The 14744-nt window shown below is 42.0% G+C and overlaps 1 protein-coding gene across 2 annotated transcripts; it reads left to right on the forward strand.

The window, feature by feature from the left end:
- The first annotated feature begins 436 nt into the window (after positions 1-436).
- mtmr6 (myotubularin related protein 6) lies at positions 437-14692 on the forward strand. Of its 2 annotated transcripts, XM_031301324.2 has the most exons (15): positions 437-675; positions 2653-2784; positions 4961-5123; positions 5227-5384; positions 8270-8398; positions 10023-10157; positions 10299-10431; positions 10576-10685; positions 10939-11064; positions 11169-11218; positions 12237-12330; positions 12445-12551; positions 13075-13209; positions 13308-13434; positions 14031-14692. In XM_031301324.2, exons 1-15 carry the CDS (start codon positions 652-654, stop codon positions 14394-14396), a joined length of 1989 nt encoding a protein of 662 aa, XP_031157184.1. In that variant the 5' UTR covers positions 437-651; the 3' UTR covers positions 14397-14692. The 2 variants fall into 2 exon arrangements, with proteins under 2 accessions (XP_031157184.1, XP_035855710.1); XM_035999817.1 differs by lacking the exons at positions 437-675; positions 2653-2784 and adding an exon at positions 4162-4592.
- The last annotated feature ends 52 nt before the right edge of the window (positions 14693-14744 follow it).

Here is a 14744-nt window from a genome sequence, read left to right on the forward strand (position 1 = left end):
ACCTTTCTGCAGTACCCCTAGTGCTATTGCAAACACTTTTGTAAAATGTTTTGTAATACTGGCCAATACCTGCTATAGTGTAGATTTTACCATATGATCATACATTATCTGGATAACCACAGGCAAAGTGGGCAAATGCTCTATATCCTATAATAAGGTATTATACATTGAAATACTAGGTAGCCTTAAGGCAACATCTACATATTACTATAGAGACGGTTGAGAACCAGCTAGAGAATCTTTGACTATACCATCGATTTTTAAGGCCTTTATTACTTCAGTATTTAAATAGTAAATAGTAAAAAGTTTACTGAATACTAAAGTTGTGCTTAATCAAGATGAAAATAACTTATTTTTAGTATACACAATTTATAAATAGTGGGATAAATTCGTGACCCATTTTATGTTATATAAACACCGACATAAAGTCGTGCTTTTACTTTGAAAAGTGTGCAACGTGAAGTGTTTGCCAGGATCTTTACGCGGATGGAGGAGTAAAAATAATTGACAATAAACATACATCGTATGTCTCCGAGAAAGTTCAGGCAGTTTGTGCAGCAGTCTCAGCCAACAAATTATCAATGATACAGTTATATCCGGAAGGCGTCGTGTGAACCTTTCAGTCGCTGACAGCTGTTTCGACTCGGTAAAATGGAGCATATCCGAACGCCAAAGGTAGCTAACATTTCTAGCTAATTGCAAATGGATGGGGTACATTCAGCAGCTCGGCCTGTCTTGTGGGGATTTCTGGAATGCCCGAGTGTGGTTACGTTTACCAAATATAAATGTTTAGACTAATGTTTGTGGATCTAGCTAATAGCATAATGACTAGTAGCAGGTGTCGTCAGCAGCTTGGAGTGTCAGACGTGACGAGAATCAATGAGCTATTTTTTTTTTTTTCGTTCAGCAAATAACGTTAGCTGGGCTTCCTCTTTGTAATGTTACTATCTACACGCCCTATTATTGACTGAGTTAACGTTACACTATCGGTACAGTCTGGCTTGATAGTGTAACGTTAACATGCAGTGTGATAGAACACCACAAGGAGAGACCAAGCTACGTTCAAGAATAATGACACATCTGTGTTGTCTGATAGTGTTTGTACTGTTAGCTGTTCACACCCAGAGTGATCACTGGACTGGCAACAGGACTGGCAGTCTTTTTTATATATAGTCTCACCTGTTCATCATCTGCACAGTTATCCTAAACATCCGAACATGGATTGGGGTTTGCTAAACAGTGGAGTGTTTTTGACTGGCCAAGTCAATTACTTGACTCCCAAATCACTCCCTGTGTGAACACCAGCCAGACGGCAAAAAGTCCTCAAACAAGCAAGAACTGATGATCACTGAAGTACAGGCCTTGCAGAGCAGCAATAGAAAAGATACAAAGTGGCTGGTGATGCATATGGGTTAGATACTTAAGACATTGAGGGACGTTAAATGATTAGCAACCGGATATTAAATATGCTGAATTTAATTGTATGATAAATGATCAAATTATGTTTCGTCCCATCTTTATCTTTTATTCAGATCCCCAGTAGCTGCTAACAATGTAGCAGCTACTCTAAAAGTTGTATTAAAAGGGCTACAGTATACACTGTTCAACCAGTATGGGATTTACACCTTCAGATTAAAGCTAAAACAGACAGCACGTTATGCTCATAATCATTGTTTACTTCAAATCCAGATTGCTGGAGTACAAAGGCAACACAGCTAAAATATATGTCACTGTCCAAATACTTACAGGTTACAACAATAACAACTCAAAAGTATCCTTCATAAGCCTCTGTAGCTAGTTTGGGACATGATTTAGGCCCACACCTAATCTATTCTCGTATGTGTAATTGTAAGGGTGTGTATGTTGAAAGGTGAGCTTTCTTCATCACATTAGGAAACATTGTGACCTCATTTTCGAGGCTCAAGGAAAGTCCTACATTACAGCCAAGTGCACACAATTCTTTGGGAACATAATGGAATAAGTGTATACAGACTGGGTGTGGCCCTACTGTCTTAAAGTCTTATCGGTTGTTTGCTTGAATAAAACTAAATATTGTAAGTACTTTGAAGCAGAGCTTAGGTTGCATTGCATTGTTATATACACATTCATCATAAACTTTCTTACGAGACTCACTCATTCACTCAAACACACACCTGACTTCCAGTAGGCCTACCTATCTGCTAATAAGCCTGTCTATATGACAGAGCTGTGTCCCGCTGGTTGCTGGGAGACAGAGATAGGCTTAATTATTACTTCATATCTGAGAACCACAGGAAAACGGAAACAAAGGAGTTGAGTTACCAGTTGGTCAAACAAAACAAAAATTTAACAATCAGATGATTCATGCACATTTACATTTGTTACGTTGTTCAGTCAAACCGCACACGAAGACTTTCTTCCCATATCCAGAAATCATTTGTGACTCATTATAATGGAACTGGCAGCTGAACGGTAGGCCAGGTGGTCAGGATTAGGTGGTGTGCCAGCTGGAGCCAGTGCAGACTGCAGAGTGCCACTTAGTCATTTTGTGACAGGTGGCATTCGTGTTAGCAAGATCCTATCTTTCTTCTTTTAAGTATGTACTATACATAACTTTGAACTGCTGATTAATGTTTTTACTGGTTGTGTGTGTGTGTGTGTGTGTGTTTGCAGGTGGAGCAGGTGCGACTGTTGGATCGATTCAGCAACAAGTCCACAAATGGCACACTGTACCTCACAGCTACACATCTCATCTTTGTGGAGAGCAGCTCTAACAACTCAACATCTGCCGCACAGGAGATCTGGGTGAGTAGTTTAGGTGGTGACTGCATTCTGCCGATATGACAGGTGTCATTCACAGTCCCTTTTCTCACCCAGTATGTTATACATGGATGTAACCGCAATAAATCCACCATTGGTTAGGCTAACCATGCTGAGTGTTGTATACCACAGTAGTGCAGGGTTAGGTGCAGAATGGGAGGACTTTCACAGTGGAGACAGTTTCTCCTGTGGCTTCTGCTCCATGTGCCCCAGATTTTTCACCTGATGGTGCCAATTTGCCAAAAGTTTAAAGTGTGATAGTACAATTACAACCACACTAATTACTGTGAGTAAATTGAGGATGTTCATTTGAGAAAGAATATGTATTTTTAGGCTATTAGTTCACTTTTATTAGTCTGCAATATATAATTTATGCACTCCCACACTGGCAGTGAAATGTTGCTAGTAGCGTCTCGCAAAATCATTGCTGCTGATGTCAGAAAATCACTTTTTTTTTTTTTACTAAATTTGCAGCCAGTTTTGAAAAGAGACATCAGCGTGACCACCACAAGGAAGTCTGCAATCTGATTCAGTGTGTGTGTGTCCTTGTGTTGGTGGGGTGTTGGGCAAAAGGAGAGAATATGTAAGCCTGTGTGTGGTAAGGGGAAGTAGGTTAGAGGTTCAAAAGCCTCATTATATAGTAGCAAGGTATCCGGTTAGGCTTTTGTGCGTGCATGTGAAGTGTGTGTGTGTTTTCTGCTTTCACCTGAAAGAGGATTACTGTTGTAGCACTGTGAGAACTGGGTTATCTTATATCCTGCTGCAACAGTCGGTAGGGCATCCTGAAGTGATTTGTTGATGGTCGACCTTTTTTAATGTTACAGTGACAACACAATGGCATGTGTTGGGGTATGCATGGAAGAAATGCTATCCTTTTTTGTATCCTGTTATGTGATGGAGTGAAAGTAGCACTCTCAGTGTTTAGATGGCCTGCATTGTGAAAAGATTAGCGTGGTTTAAAATGCTTTGTGCAGCAGATCCTGGGCCATGACCTCCTCCCCTCCCCAACATCCTTCCTGCTTTATTTGCTGAGAGAAGGGAACATTTTCTCTTGTTTTGGTTCTGGTGCACTGTGCAGCATGCAGGGATGTCTCCTACTGGGCCCTGTGTGTTTGTTGGTGCATTTAGTCCTGTGTGTGTGTGTGTGTGTGTGTGTGTGTGTGTGTGTGTGTGTGTGCGCCAGTGTGCTGTATCTGCGTGCATTTGTGGAGGCATTTTAGGATCAGTCTGTTGGTCAGAGAGAAAAGAGTTTGTTAGAAATACCATTGAGCCTTATAAAATATTAAACAGTTGAGTTAATGTCTGTCTCAACAGCTGGTGAGATCAGCATATACTTTGTGTGGGTGTGTGTGTGTTTCACTGGTCATTACCAATGCTGATGAATGTGCATCTTAATGATCTCCCATGGTTGGAATCCCTGTGGAGTTCAAGCTGCCCTCATTGAATATGGTGATGTGCTGCTCTTGGCCTGCTTGCCCTTTGTACTTTATGGCATTAAAACAGTTTATGATGAAGTGGTAATATGGAGCAAACGGCAAGCTTTTTGCAACTTTCCTCTGTTTAACTTACCTGTTCTTGAAATCCTCGCACATCTTTCAATATTCTGAATCTTAATTATTCTGACAAAGATCTGTGACGCAAACAAATGCAAAAGAGGTTCAAATGCTACAGTAGGCATACAGGCTTCCTCTAGTGGACTCCGTTTACAAAGATTTTGAACATGCTGTCAGATTCTCTTCATTAGTCCTAAAGACAGATGTTGTTGTGCAGCAACTGAACCAGTGGCAGGATTTGTAAATGTGCCTTTTTTTAAATTTCAAAATGACTTGTCTGGCTTTGCTTTGTAACCTCATGATTTGCTTATAAGTCCTCTTAGAACAATTTACAATGGTTTGAGGTTACTATCAGATTGAACACATTAAAGGGTGTTACATTAATTAATCTTGACACACAGCATTTTTTTGTGTATACATTAAGTTTACCAAAGGTGCAGAAAGTTATGAGAAGAAGGAAAATAGCACCTTGCATACTATGGATCTTTAGCAGTATACTCCAGAAATAATTTTTTTTTTCTTTCGACATAATTAAGCCGATGTAAATAACTCTGAACATCATCAACTCTGTCTCTCTGTTGCTCCTGTACTTCTCCCCTCCTGTGCAGATTTTGCATCACCATATAGCGTCTGTGGAGAAGCTCTCCCTGACCACCACAGGCTGCCCTCTGGTCATCCAGTGTCGCAACTTTAGGGTGGTTCATTTTGTGGTACAGAGAGAGAGAGATTGCCACGACATTTACAGCTCGCTGCTGCGTCTTCTACGGCCTGGTGGGTTTCAGTGTGTCCGTCTGAGATCTGTGTTTTTATCTGTCCATGTTTGTCTGCGTTTTGTTAGGGTTTTTAGTCTCTAATTTCCTTCTCCTTTGTGTAGTATCCTATGAGGAGGTCTATGCGTTCTCATACAACCCCAAACAGAACGACCAACAGAGGGAGGAAGGATGGCAAATCATCGACCTCGGGGCGGAGTTTGAGAGAATGGGTGTCCCCTGCGACCAATGGCAGCTCACGAACGTCAACATAGACTACAAGGTAGATAGTTGGCTGTGTCTTGTAAACCATAAGTTTTGGTCATCTGAAGTGCCAAATTGTTGTAGTCATAACTGCTTCTTTTCTGTGCTGAGAAAGAGGAACAAACACGTCTAATTTCTACTGCATGGTTCGACTTGACTCAACTCACTTTAGGTACTACGTAGGTCCTTTTCCCTATTTAGTTTTCCACTGCAGATATTACCCCCAGTGTAGGCGAATACCATTGAAGTACCAGGTACTATCCACAACCTCTGCTAATGGAGAACAGAAAAAGAGCGAGTCAAGTTGGGTACGACCATGCTGTACTATGCAGTGGAAATGAAGCAATAGTCTCTGCAGTTTCATGGTATGTCTTGTTACCATTCACAGCCAAGATGTAGTTAAATCTGCCGTAAGCCAGACCTTTGTGTAAAAATGCACCTTTTTTTAATTAGCCTAACATCCTCCTCAATCAGGACAAAATGGATAAACACAACAGATCATGTCAACAGTTTTGGTAACTGCAAGGATATATTGTCCATGTACAGAAAGTGATGAAATAAAACTTGGAGTAAAAGAGTAAAAAAAAAAAAAATATATGCTTCCAAATTGTACCCAGCAAGCACTGCGCCCAGTTAAAGCTGGACTTGGAACCTTGGCACTGTCTCTGTGTGCAATAAACAACACATGCTACAAAGACAAAAACTCCCAAGGAGTAGTTAGTTTGTTGAGGTCACATGATTACAGAGCAGTAAAGTCACACATATGGCATAGTTGTATTTTCTGACACTCTGTATTACTTTATTGTGTTTTGTGTAAACATTTTCCAGGCTTGCCTGCTCAAACATGAGGCAAAGGGATCCCTATGTTAAAATAAGCTGGCTATAACTCTATACGTAGTGGTAGTGTAGGGAATCAGTTAGAGGTGTACTATGAGTTCCTGCATGTTTTCAGCGCAATTTAATTTTGGTCTCAAATCGTAGTCACGTAGTCGTAGGCATCTCTCCTTGATCCGTTAGCTGCCTGCTCCCTGAATACACTGTGAAAAAGCCTGGTTTCGGGAGACAACACGGGTCGTAAATGTCAAACAAACACTAGGGGCACAGGTTGTGTAGCCTGGCTCCGCCCCTCCTACGTACCTCCGCTCAATTTTCATTTTGCTTCAGTACTCCGTCTGGGTTCGCGGTACAGTCTTGGGTTTTCTCGACCAAAGTTTTTGGTGGTCCAATCAGCGAACAGAGGGAGTGGCTGAGAACGATGATGTTGAGGACGTGCGCTAGAAAGATGCGAGTGACGCCATTCGGTCCTTTGTGGCAACGCCGCCGAATATCCAGAAGTTAAAGAACAATCTTTGCTAAGTTTTGTTGGTGGCCATGATGTTAGGGCTGGGCGATATGGAGAAAATCAGATATCGCGATATTCTTGACCAAATACCTCGCTATCGATATTGCGGCGATATTCTAGGGTTGACAAGTGGTGCTTTAACAAAATATCTTCACACTTAGATTTTAGATAAATAATCATCAGTAATGTGGACATAATGGCAGTGTGTAAAAGGCAAATAATAGAACAGCTAGAACAGTCTGGTAAGTTCAGAAAAGTACATCACTTTACTGTAATGCAGCCTTTAAAACCAGGAAAAGACAACACTTATGTCACGATATTACGATATCCAAAATCTAAGACGATATCTAGTCTCAAATCACGATATCGATATAATATCGATATATTGCCCAGCTCTACATGATGTTGTGGCCCTCCTCCCCACGGGGTTTGGGAAAAGTTTGATTTTCCAGCTCGCTCTGTTAGTGGTGAAGTAGCTGGCTAAGGCTATCGCTAGCGGTGCTAATGCTAATAGCCTTGGCGTCTCCCTTCTTGTTGCACATGCGCATGACATACATCATGACCAAACGTAAGCGATTGGTTATGGCAGATCCAGAGTGGCTCTGGGCAGATCCAGTAGTTTTAAACTTCAACAGAGTACCCGCCTTTAACAGTCGCTCCAGAAGAACGCGATTATGCGATCGCATAATTCAATGCATAATCAGCCAAAGTCCGCAAATTTATGCTGGGGCCGCATTTTTTCAAATACGCCGCACTTTCGCCGCATAAATTGCCGATTTCCGCACAAAATATACGGGGCTTGCATGATTTCATAATCCCCGCATTTTCATTGCAAAAAAGTCACATATATCTTAGCCATTTTCCCCTGTTGCCATGGGAATGTTATGAAGTGACGTAATTACGCGACGTGAACATCATCGAATTTTTCTGGAAGTACTGCTTTAAGGAAGTTAACACTTGTCAATGGAGGGTGGCCAGACTGTCTGTACAAATGAAATGTACACCAAAATACAACAAACCACGTTCCAGCCAGTCACTGACAAGATGGTTGGGGGAGGGATTGGGGGTTAGTGACAGTTAGTCACTTAGTCATGACAGTTACGGAAACATGGGGGGAGGGGCGAGCTTGCTCTGTTTTGTTTGATATTTACTTGGAACGTCAACAGAAGTGACGTCGTGCAGGAACTCATAGTGCACCTTTTAATACAGTATATTGGAGAAACCACACATGATGAAAACATGATGCACATATGTCCATAAGAGGGCGCTGGAGCTTCACTGTTCACCTCCAACTCTAAAATGACAGACAAGCACAGCTCCAATCCAAAAGTTCAACTTTAAAAAAGCGATTACTCGCAGGAAAGTGCAGAACCCAAACTATAGTTACACAGAGTAGTTTTTAGGGTAGAATCATCTGTTGTTTTGAACTAATCGATTAATGGATTTAGTTAACAGCACCATGTTTCACTGTTCAGAGAAATACCCATGCTCAAAAACCAGGAGACATCTGCCAATATATTTTGTGTATGTAATGTGTGTATGTTTTGTGTTTGGTTTTCCAGGTGTGTGAGACATATCCACGGGACCTGTATGTTCCCATAACCGCCAGTAAGCCTATCATTGTAGGGAGTTCCAAGTTCAGAAGCAAAGGACGCTTTCCTGTACTCACATACTTCTACCAAGAAAAGAAGGTACTGTAACAACCTGTTCACAGTATGAGTATGAACCATTTTTTCATGCTTTGTACATTTCTTTTTTATTAAGTTTGGTTTAGTAATTTTGTATGTTGTTGTGTAGTAGTGTGTAGAGAGGGTGTGAAAGGAAAAAAAGAAATCACCATGGAAAGTAACAAAAGATTGCTATTAAAGGTGTAGTAGAGTATTGGTTTTCAAAAGACAGTATTCTTCCATCAATTGATTATTTTAAATTGTTTTAGCAAATTTTTCATTAAAAACACAAAGCCCAAGAGAGCAGAAGTCCTGCCAGCCTGCTGTGCCACATTATGTGGAAACCTGACTCTCGGCACGGATTCGTCAAAATGAACTATCTGCACTCGGCATTCAATGAATGCATTTTTGGCACAGTGACTTCATCTGGGGTTTTCACAGAATGATGTACAGTTCTACAGAATGGCTTAGTCATGATCAATTAACCATTAAACTGTTGATGTAAAAATATGTCTCTACAGATTCAGGGAATCTAGGCAGCTGCATGATAAGGGAATGTTTTGTTCGAGGACTGTCTCCTTTTGTAGTTTGGTGAAAACTAGGCTTTAGCTAAGCCATCTGTGTTTACGGCGCCTGCAATAGCTTTGTTTATATTGAAGGTTCAGCTAAACGTAACACCTCCAGCATGTTTAAATATACCTTCAGGAAGACAGGAACTTTGGAGAGTTGGGACGGCACGACACAATAACACACTGTGGTCAAACTGTACTGCCTGCCTAAATTCTCTCCTCAATTGAGAGTTCATTAAAGTGCCCATATTATGAAAAAACACTTTTTCTGGGATTTGGGGTGTTCTTTTGTGTCTCTGGTGCTTCCACACTCATACAAACTTTGAAAAAAAACCCATCCATGCCATTTAGAGTGAGATACAGTTTCTGAATGTTTCCTGCCTTCAGTCTCTGGGTGAGCTGTTCAAAATCAGCACGGCTTGTGACGTCACAAGCCGAAACGAGCTGGCTAACCGCAACCATTAGCTCGTAGCGTTAGCATGCTAACGCTAATGCTAACGCTAGCATGCTACCTCGTTCTCAATAGCAAAGCACTGCTACAACACACACAAGTTCACCATAATCTACAAAAGAACTACTTACATGTGCGCCCTCATTTAGAAGTCTCCCAGCTAATCCTACCTTGTAACTGACCAAAGTTGTAGGAACAGCCTTTCTTTTACTGTCTATGGAGCTAGCTAGCTCACATGATCTACAGCTGAGCTACTGCGCATGTGCGAGTGCAATCAAAGATAGTACAGAAGAAGAAAAGAGGTCTCACTCTGTAGCAGAGAAAACAGAGACCAGCTGAAAAGAGGATCTGCAGCAGTGAGAGAGAGCGGTGCAGTACAACAAAAATATGGTGTTTTTTGAAAATGAAACCATGTAAACCTATTCTGGTACAACCTTAAAATACAATTATGAACCTGAAAATGAGCATAATATGGGTGCTTTAAACGCTTCTGTGCAATTCATCAAGGTCTCCCGAATCTTCTTCACGCGTGTGAAGTGGGTTGTGCTGCTCCTGAGTTTTTCCTTAACACTTTGTCATTTTTGTACATGTCCTTGTTCTGATCAGCGTCCTCTGTTCACCCTGACAGGCGGCAGTGTGTCGATGCAGTCAGCCTCTCTCTGGGTTCAGTGCTCGATGCTTGGAGGACGAGAGCATGCTGCAGGCCATCAGCAAAGCCAATCACAACAGCCGATTTGTCTACGTCATGGACACCAGGCCAAAGGTAACAGCTGAACAAAAAACTTCTGAAATGCTTTAAATGTGCTGTTTGTACGTACAACTGGATTCAACACTACATAAAACAGTTTTGAAACCAGACTAGCATAGTATTTTGTGTTTTATGTGTTTTTTTTCTGTCTTGCAGTTGAATGCGCTAGCTAACCGAGCAGCAGGTAAAGGCTATGAGAACGAGGACAACTACTCCAACATCCGCTTCCAGTTTGTTGGCATTGAAAACATCCATGTAATGAGGACCAGCCTACAGAAATTGCTAGAAGGTTAAACACGCGTTGACACACACCAGCCCAAAAATATCATTTCAGTTTTTGCAGATTATGAAGGCCACTTTTTTGATAATTCAAATGTCAAAGTAATCAGTAAACGGTTCATCTGAAATGACTTTGTGTCTGTGTCTCTCTCAGTGATTGGGACTCGGTCTCTCTCCATGAGTGACTTCCTGGTTGGCCTGGAGAGTAGTGGCTGGCTGCGGCACATCAAGGCTGTTGTAGACGCAGCTATCTTTCTCGCCAAGGTAAAAAAAAACAAATCCCTTTCCTGCTTGAGTTTCTGTGAAAATGCATTTAGTGTTTATATAATTCCATATTCCTATAACTAAACTGTAAAGCATTCAATAATAACAGTGATGATATCATCATCTCCTCGCTCATCATGGGCTCATCTCCACTAGTCCGTCATAGACCGTGACTGTCAAGGACTGCTTCATTTCTTTTCCCTTTTTTATTGCCACAACAATCCTCTGCCGTCTGTCTTCACTTTCACCCCAGGCGGTGACAGTGGAAGGGGCCAGTGTGTTGGTTCACTGTTCAGACGGATGGGACAGAACAGCCCAGGTCTGCTCACTGGGGGCGCTGCTTATGGACCCTTACTACCGCACCATCAAGGGCTTCATGGTACCAACCACAAACACACACACACACACACACACACACACACAGTTAGGCACTAGTGAAAAGTCTTACTTCAAACTTTCTTTTTCTGCACATCTGTCTTCTAGGTACTGATAGAGAAAGACTGGATCTCCTTTGGTCACAAGTTTGCAGACAGGTGAGATTTGAATTGGATTAAATAAGCCTCAAGATTTTAGTCTGCTCTTTATTTCATAGTCATTTATATTTTTAATATACAATATAATAACCGGGTTGTTACACAGGACCAGACCGGTATATAATGAAATTTTACCACTAGGTGTCACACAAGCGGCTCCCGAGTGAGACTGACGAGAGAGTGACTCCAGTCCACTTGGTGCTGGTAATGCACCTCCAAGGCCAGCAACAGACTGGATGCGTGGCGTGAGCGTGGCGTTTCTGTTGCGCGTCAGCTGCGGCGGTGGATTTTTCCATGTCTTTACACACCAGAAACGTGTCTGACGCGGCGCTGCTGCTGCTAGCCTTGTCTGTACACATGTATGTTTCCCATTGATAAAATGAAATACCATGTTAAACATAAATATATACTGATTTGATTACAGCAAAGACAACGTCGGTAGTATTGACGGCAAAATAGGCTACAAAATATTTCGTTCTGTATTGACAGGTGCAATATTAGAAAATCAATTATTTTTTTATTTTTTTTAAATTACATTTATATACTTTCAAACATCAACATGTCATTTATTAATATGTATTTGTGTCAAAATGACATGTAAACATATTTTCCTATTCTATTTTGCCTGGAAACTCTTCCAACACGCTTGCGTGTCGCGTGAAAAATAGGCGTCAGTCCTATTTCTAGCATACACGCGCATTCGCGTGAGACGTGCGTGTCACGCAGGCAGTTTGCAAGCTCTAACCTGTTATCATGGGAGCCGAAATAAAAACGGACACGCCATGCAGCTGACACGCTCACGCCACGCATCCAGTCTGTCGCCGCCCTGCCAATGTGATCTCCTTCATGGTTGCTCGACTCTGCAGTAAATTGTTATAGGGTTAGCCTGTCAGATGGGTGAAACCAGATATCGACCCAACTCTATTATTATTTATATAGATACCATTTATACTACTTAGTTAATTCTTTAATAGTAATTATGTGGCTGTTATGGTGTATGTGAATTGTGTACCCTTAGGTGTGACCAGTTGGATGGGGATCCAAAGGAGGTGTCTCCTATCTTCACTCAGTTCCTGGAGTGTGTCTGGCAGCTGACAGAGCAGTTCCCACAGGTGTGTGGGAGTGTGCGAGCTACACGACTTGTGTATCGTATTTACACAGACTTGTGTCTTACATGCATACATGTTTTTTTTTTTGTATTCATGTAATGATAACCATCTCCGTAGGCATTTGAGTTCAGCGAGTGGTTCCTGCTGCAGATTCATGAACACGTCCACTCCTGTCAATATGGGAACTTCCTTGGCAACAACCAGAGACAAAGAGAGGACTTGCGGTGAGTCCAACACACGCGCACGCACACACACACACACACACACACACACACACACACACACACACACACACACACGCATGAGCAAGAGGAGAGGCGAAGACAGGCAATGTTTTTAAAATGGAAGAAGGCAGTTTCTGTAATGTGTTTAACATGGCGTTTCGACGGAGAGTATTTGATCAACGATGACACCAAGATGAGGGGTGTGTATGGAAGCAGGAACAGCACAGCCATCGATGCAGAGGGAGAAATTATGGCAGGATTTGTTGAGGGATTTGGGGCCGATGATGAGGATTTCATATATGTCGCTGTTGAGTTTGAGGACGTTAGCATCCAGGTGTTTATATCTATGAGGCATTTTGTGAGGGTGGAGTGAGTGGCAGCAGTAATGGATTTGGCGGAGATCGGCTGTGAGCTTTTTGTGTGTGAAAGCGAGATCAATCTCGATTTTTGAAAAACCTAAACAATTGGACTGTGTTTAAATGTATGTGCTATGTGTCCTTCTAACTGATGTTTTGTATTCCAGGCTGAGAGAGCGGACACACTCACTGTGGGCATTTCTAATGAGCGAAAAACAGAACTACTTGAATCCGTTCTACAGCCCTGCCTACTCTGAAGCGCACCCTGTGCTGGAGCCTTCCACTCTGCCCTACCATTTCAAGTCAGTACAGCCTTCCTCGCCTCCTCACTGTCGTTACATATTTTATCTACCGTATTTCGATTGTCCCAGTCATGTCTTATCTGTTTCTTTGTTTAAAGGTTCTGGAGGAACATGTACCACCAGTTTGACCGGTCTATGCACCCTCGTCAGTCTATCCTCAAAACCGTTCTGACTATGAGAGAGAACAACCGCAAGGCAGAGAGCACTTTGCAAGCTCTGGAGAAGGTGAGTTGAAACACTTCTCTGTAGAGCCTCTATGTTGTAGTTAGGGCATGTGAAGATACACTCAGTTGTCATTGTTTTTGTTTTGTTTTATACATTCAGTGTGAATATATGCTGTTTTATTTTTTTTATTTTTTTTTTAAATTAAATCCCATTCCTTCAGAAACCATGGTTGCAATTATGTTTTTTTAATTTTTTTTATTTCGTTATCCCGAGATTATGAGCTAATTATCTCGAATAAATAACAAAGTTGTTTTTCTCGTGACATTGGGGAAACAAATGGTGGAGAAAAAGACATTATTTTGAGATAACAAGGTCATTATCTTCTCTCTGTCTTGAGATGAAATAATTTCAACCGGCTGCTCTTAGTTATTTTCCAAAAACATTTTTAGTGGATGCATGTAAAATCATCTTAGAATATATATATTAATCTTGAAACATGTTTAAAATTGAAACTGATATTAACCTAAATATGCCATCATATTTAGAGCATGTCAAAAGGTGAAAAGTAAGTGGCTGCATTTACATGTGGTGCATTTCTGAATTCCTGAGTGAAAACCTCCTCCTCTGTGTTGTCTTGTCCCTTCCTCTCTGTCCAGCGGCTCCACCAGCTCGGTGTGATTCCCATTGTGACCTCCGACCCCCCTGCACCTCCTCCCACCAGAGATCAGCGCTCCAACTCCAACACCCTCCCGCCACGTCCCAATTCCCTCATCCTGGGGGCGCCGATCAACCACAAAGAAGTGCAGCGACAGGAGGAGGACGACGACGACGACGAGCAGGAGGAGGTGGGCGAGGAGGCCACGGAGAGCACGGACACGGAGCGGACGGTGGAGGGCAGCAGCGGCACCGAGAGCAGGAAGCAGAGCTACGGAGAGCTGGAAGGGACATACAACAGCGAGTCGGCCAAAGAGGAGCCAGCTGTTGTCAGCCTGGAGTTTGGAGTAGCACGCATGACCTGCTGAGACCAAACACGGGGATTGTGGGATAGCGAGGGACAGGCGCGATTGAGTGATAGGGCTTACTGCGTGTCGAGGGGAAGCTGTGGTTCTGTATGTGATAAGGTTGCTGATTACGCAATGGTCCTGAATGGGCCGAGTGAATGAAGTTGTATGTGTGTATGGTCTACATCTCAATGGAAAGCGTCATTAATATGTCATATACTGCACCTATAGAAAAAAAGCTTGTTTTTTTTATGAATGTTGAAAAGCTCTATAGAAAATTAATGAATAGAATAAGAGAATAAATTCATCCAAAATTAGTGAGTCTTCTAGTTTGTTCAGCTTTTTATATAATCCTAAACATATGACCTT

Source organism: Sander lucioperca, chromosome 1 (genome assembly GCF_008315115.2).
Source record: "Sander lucioperca isolate FBNREF2018 chromosome 1, SLUC_FBN_1.2, whole genome shotgun sequence".
In the NCBI taxonomy this organism is placed as follows: domain Eukaryota; kingdom Metazoa; phylum Chordata; class Actinopteri; order Perciformes; family Percidae; genus Sander; species Sander lucioperca.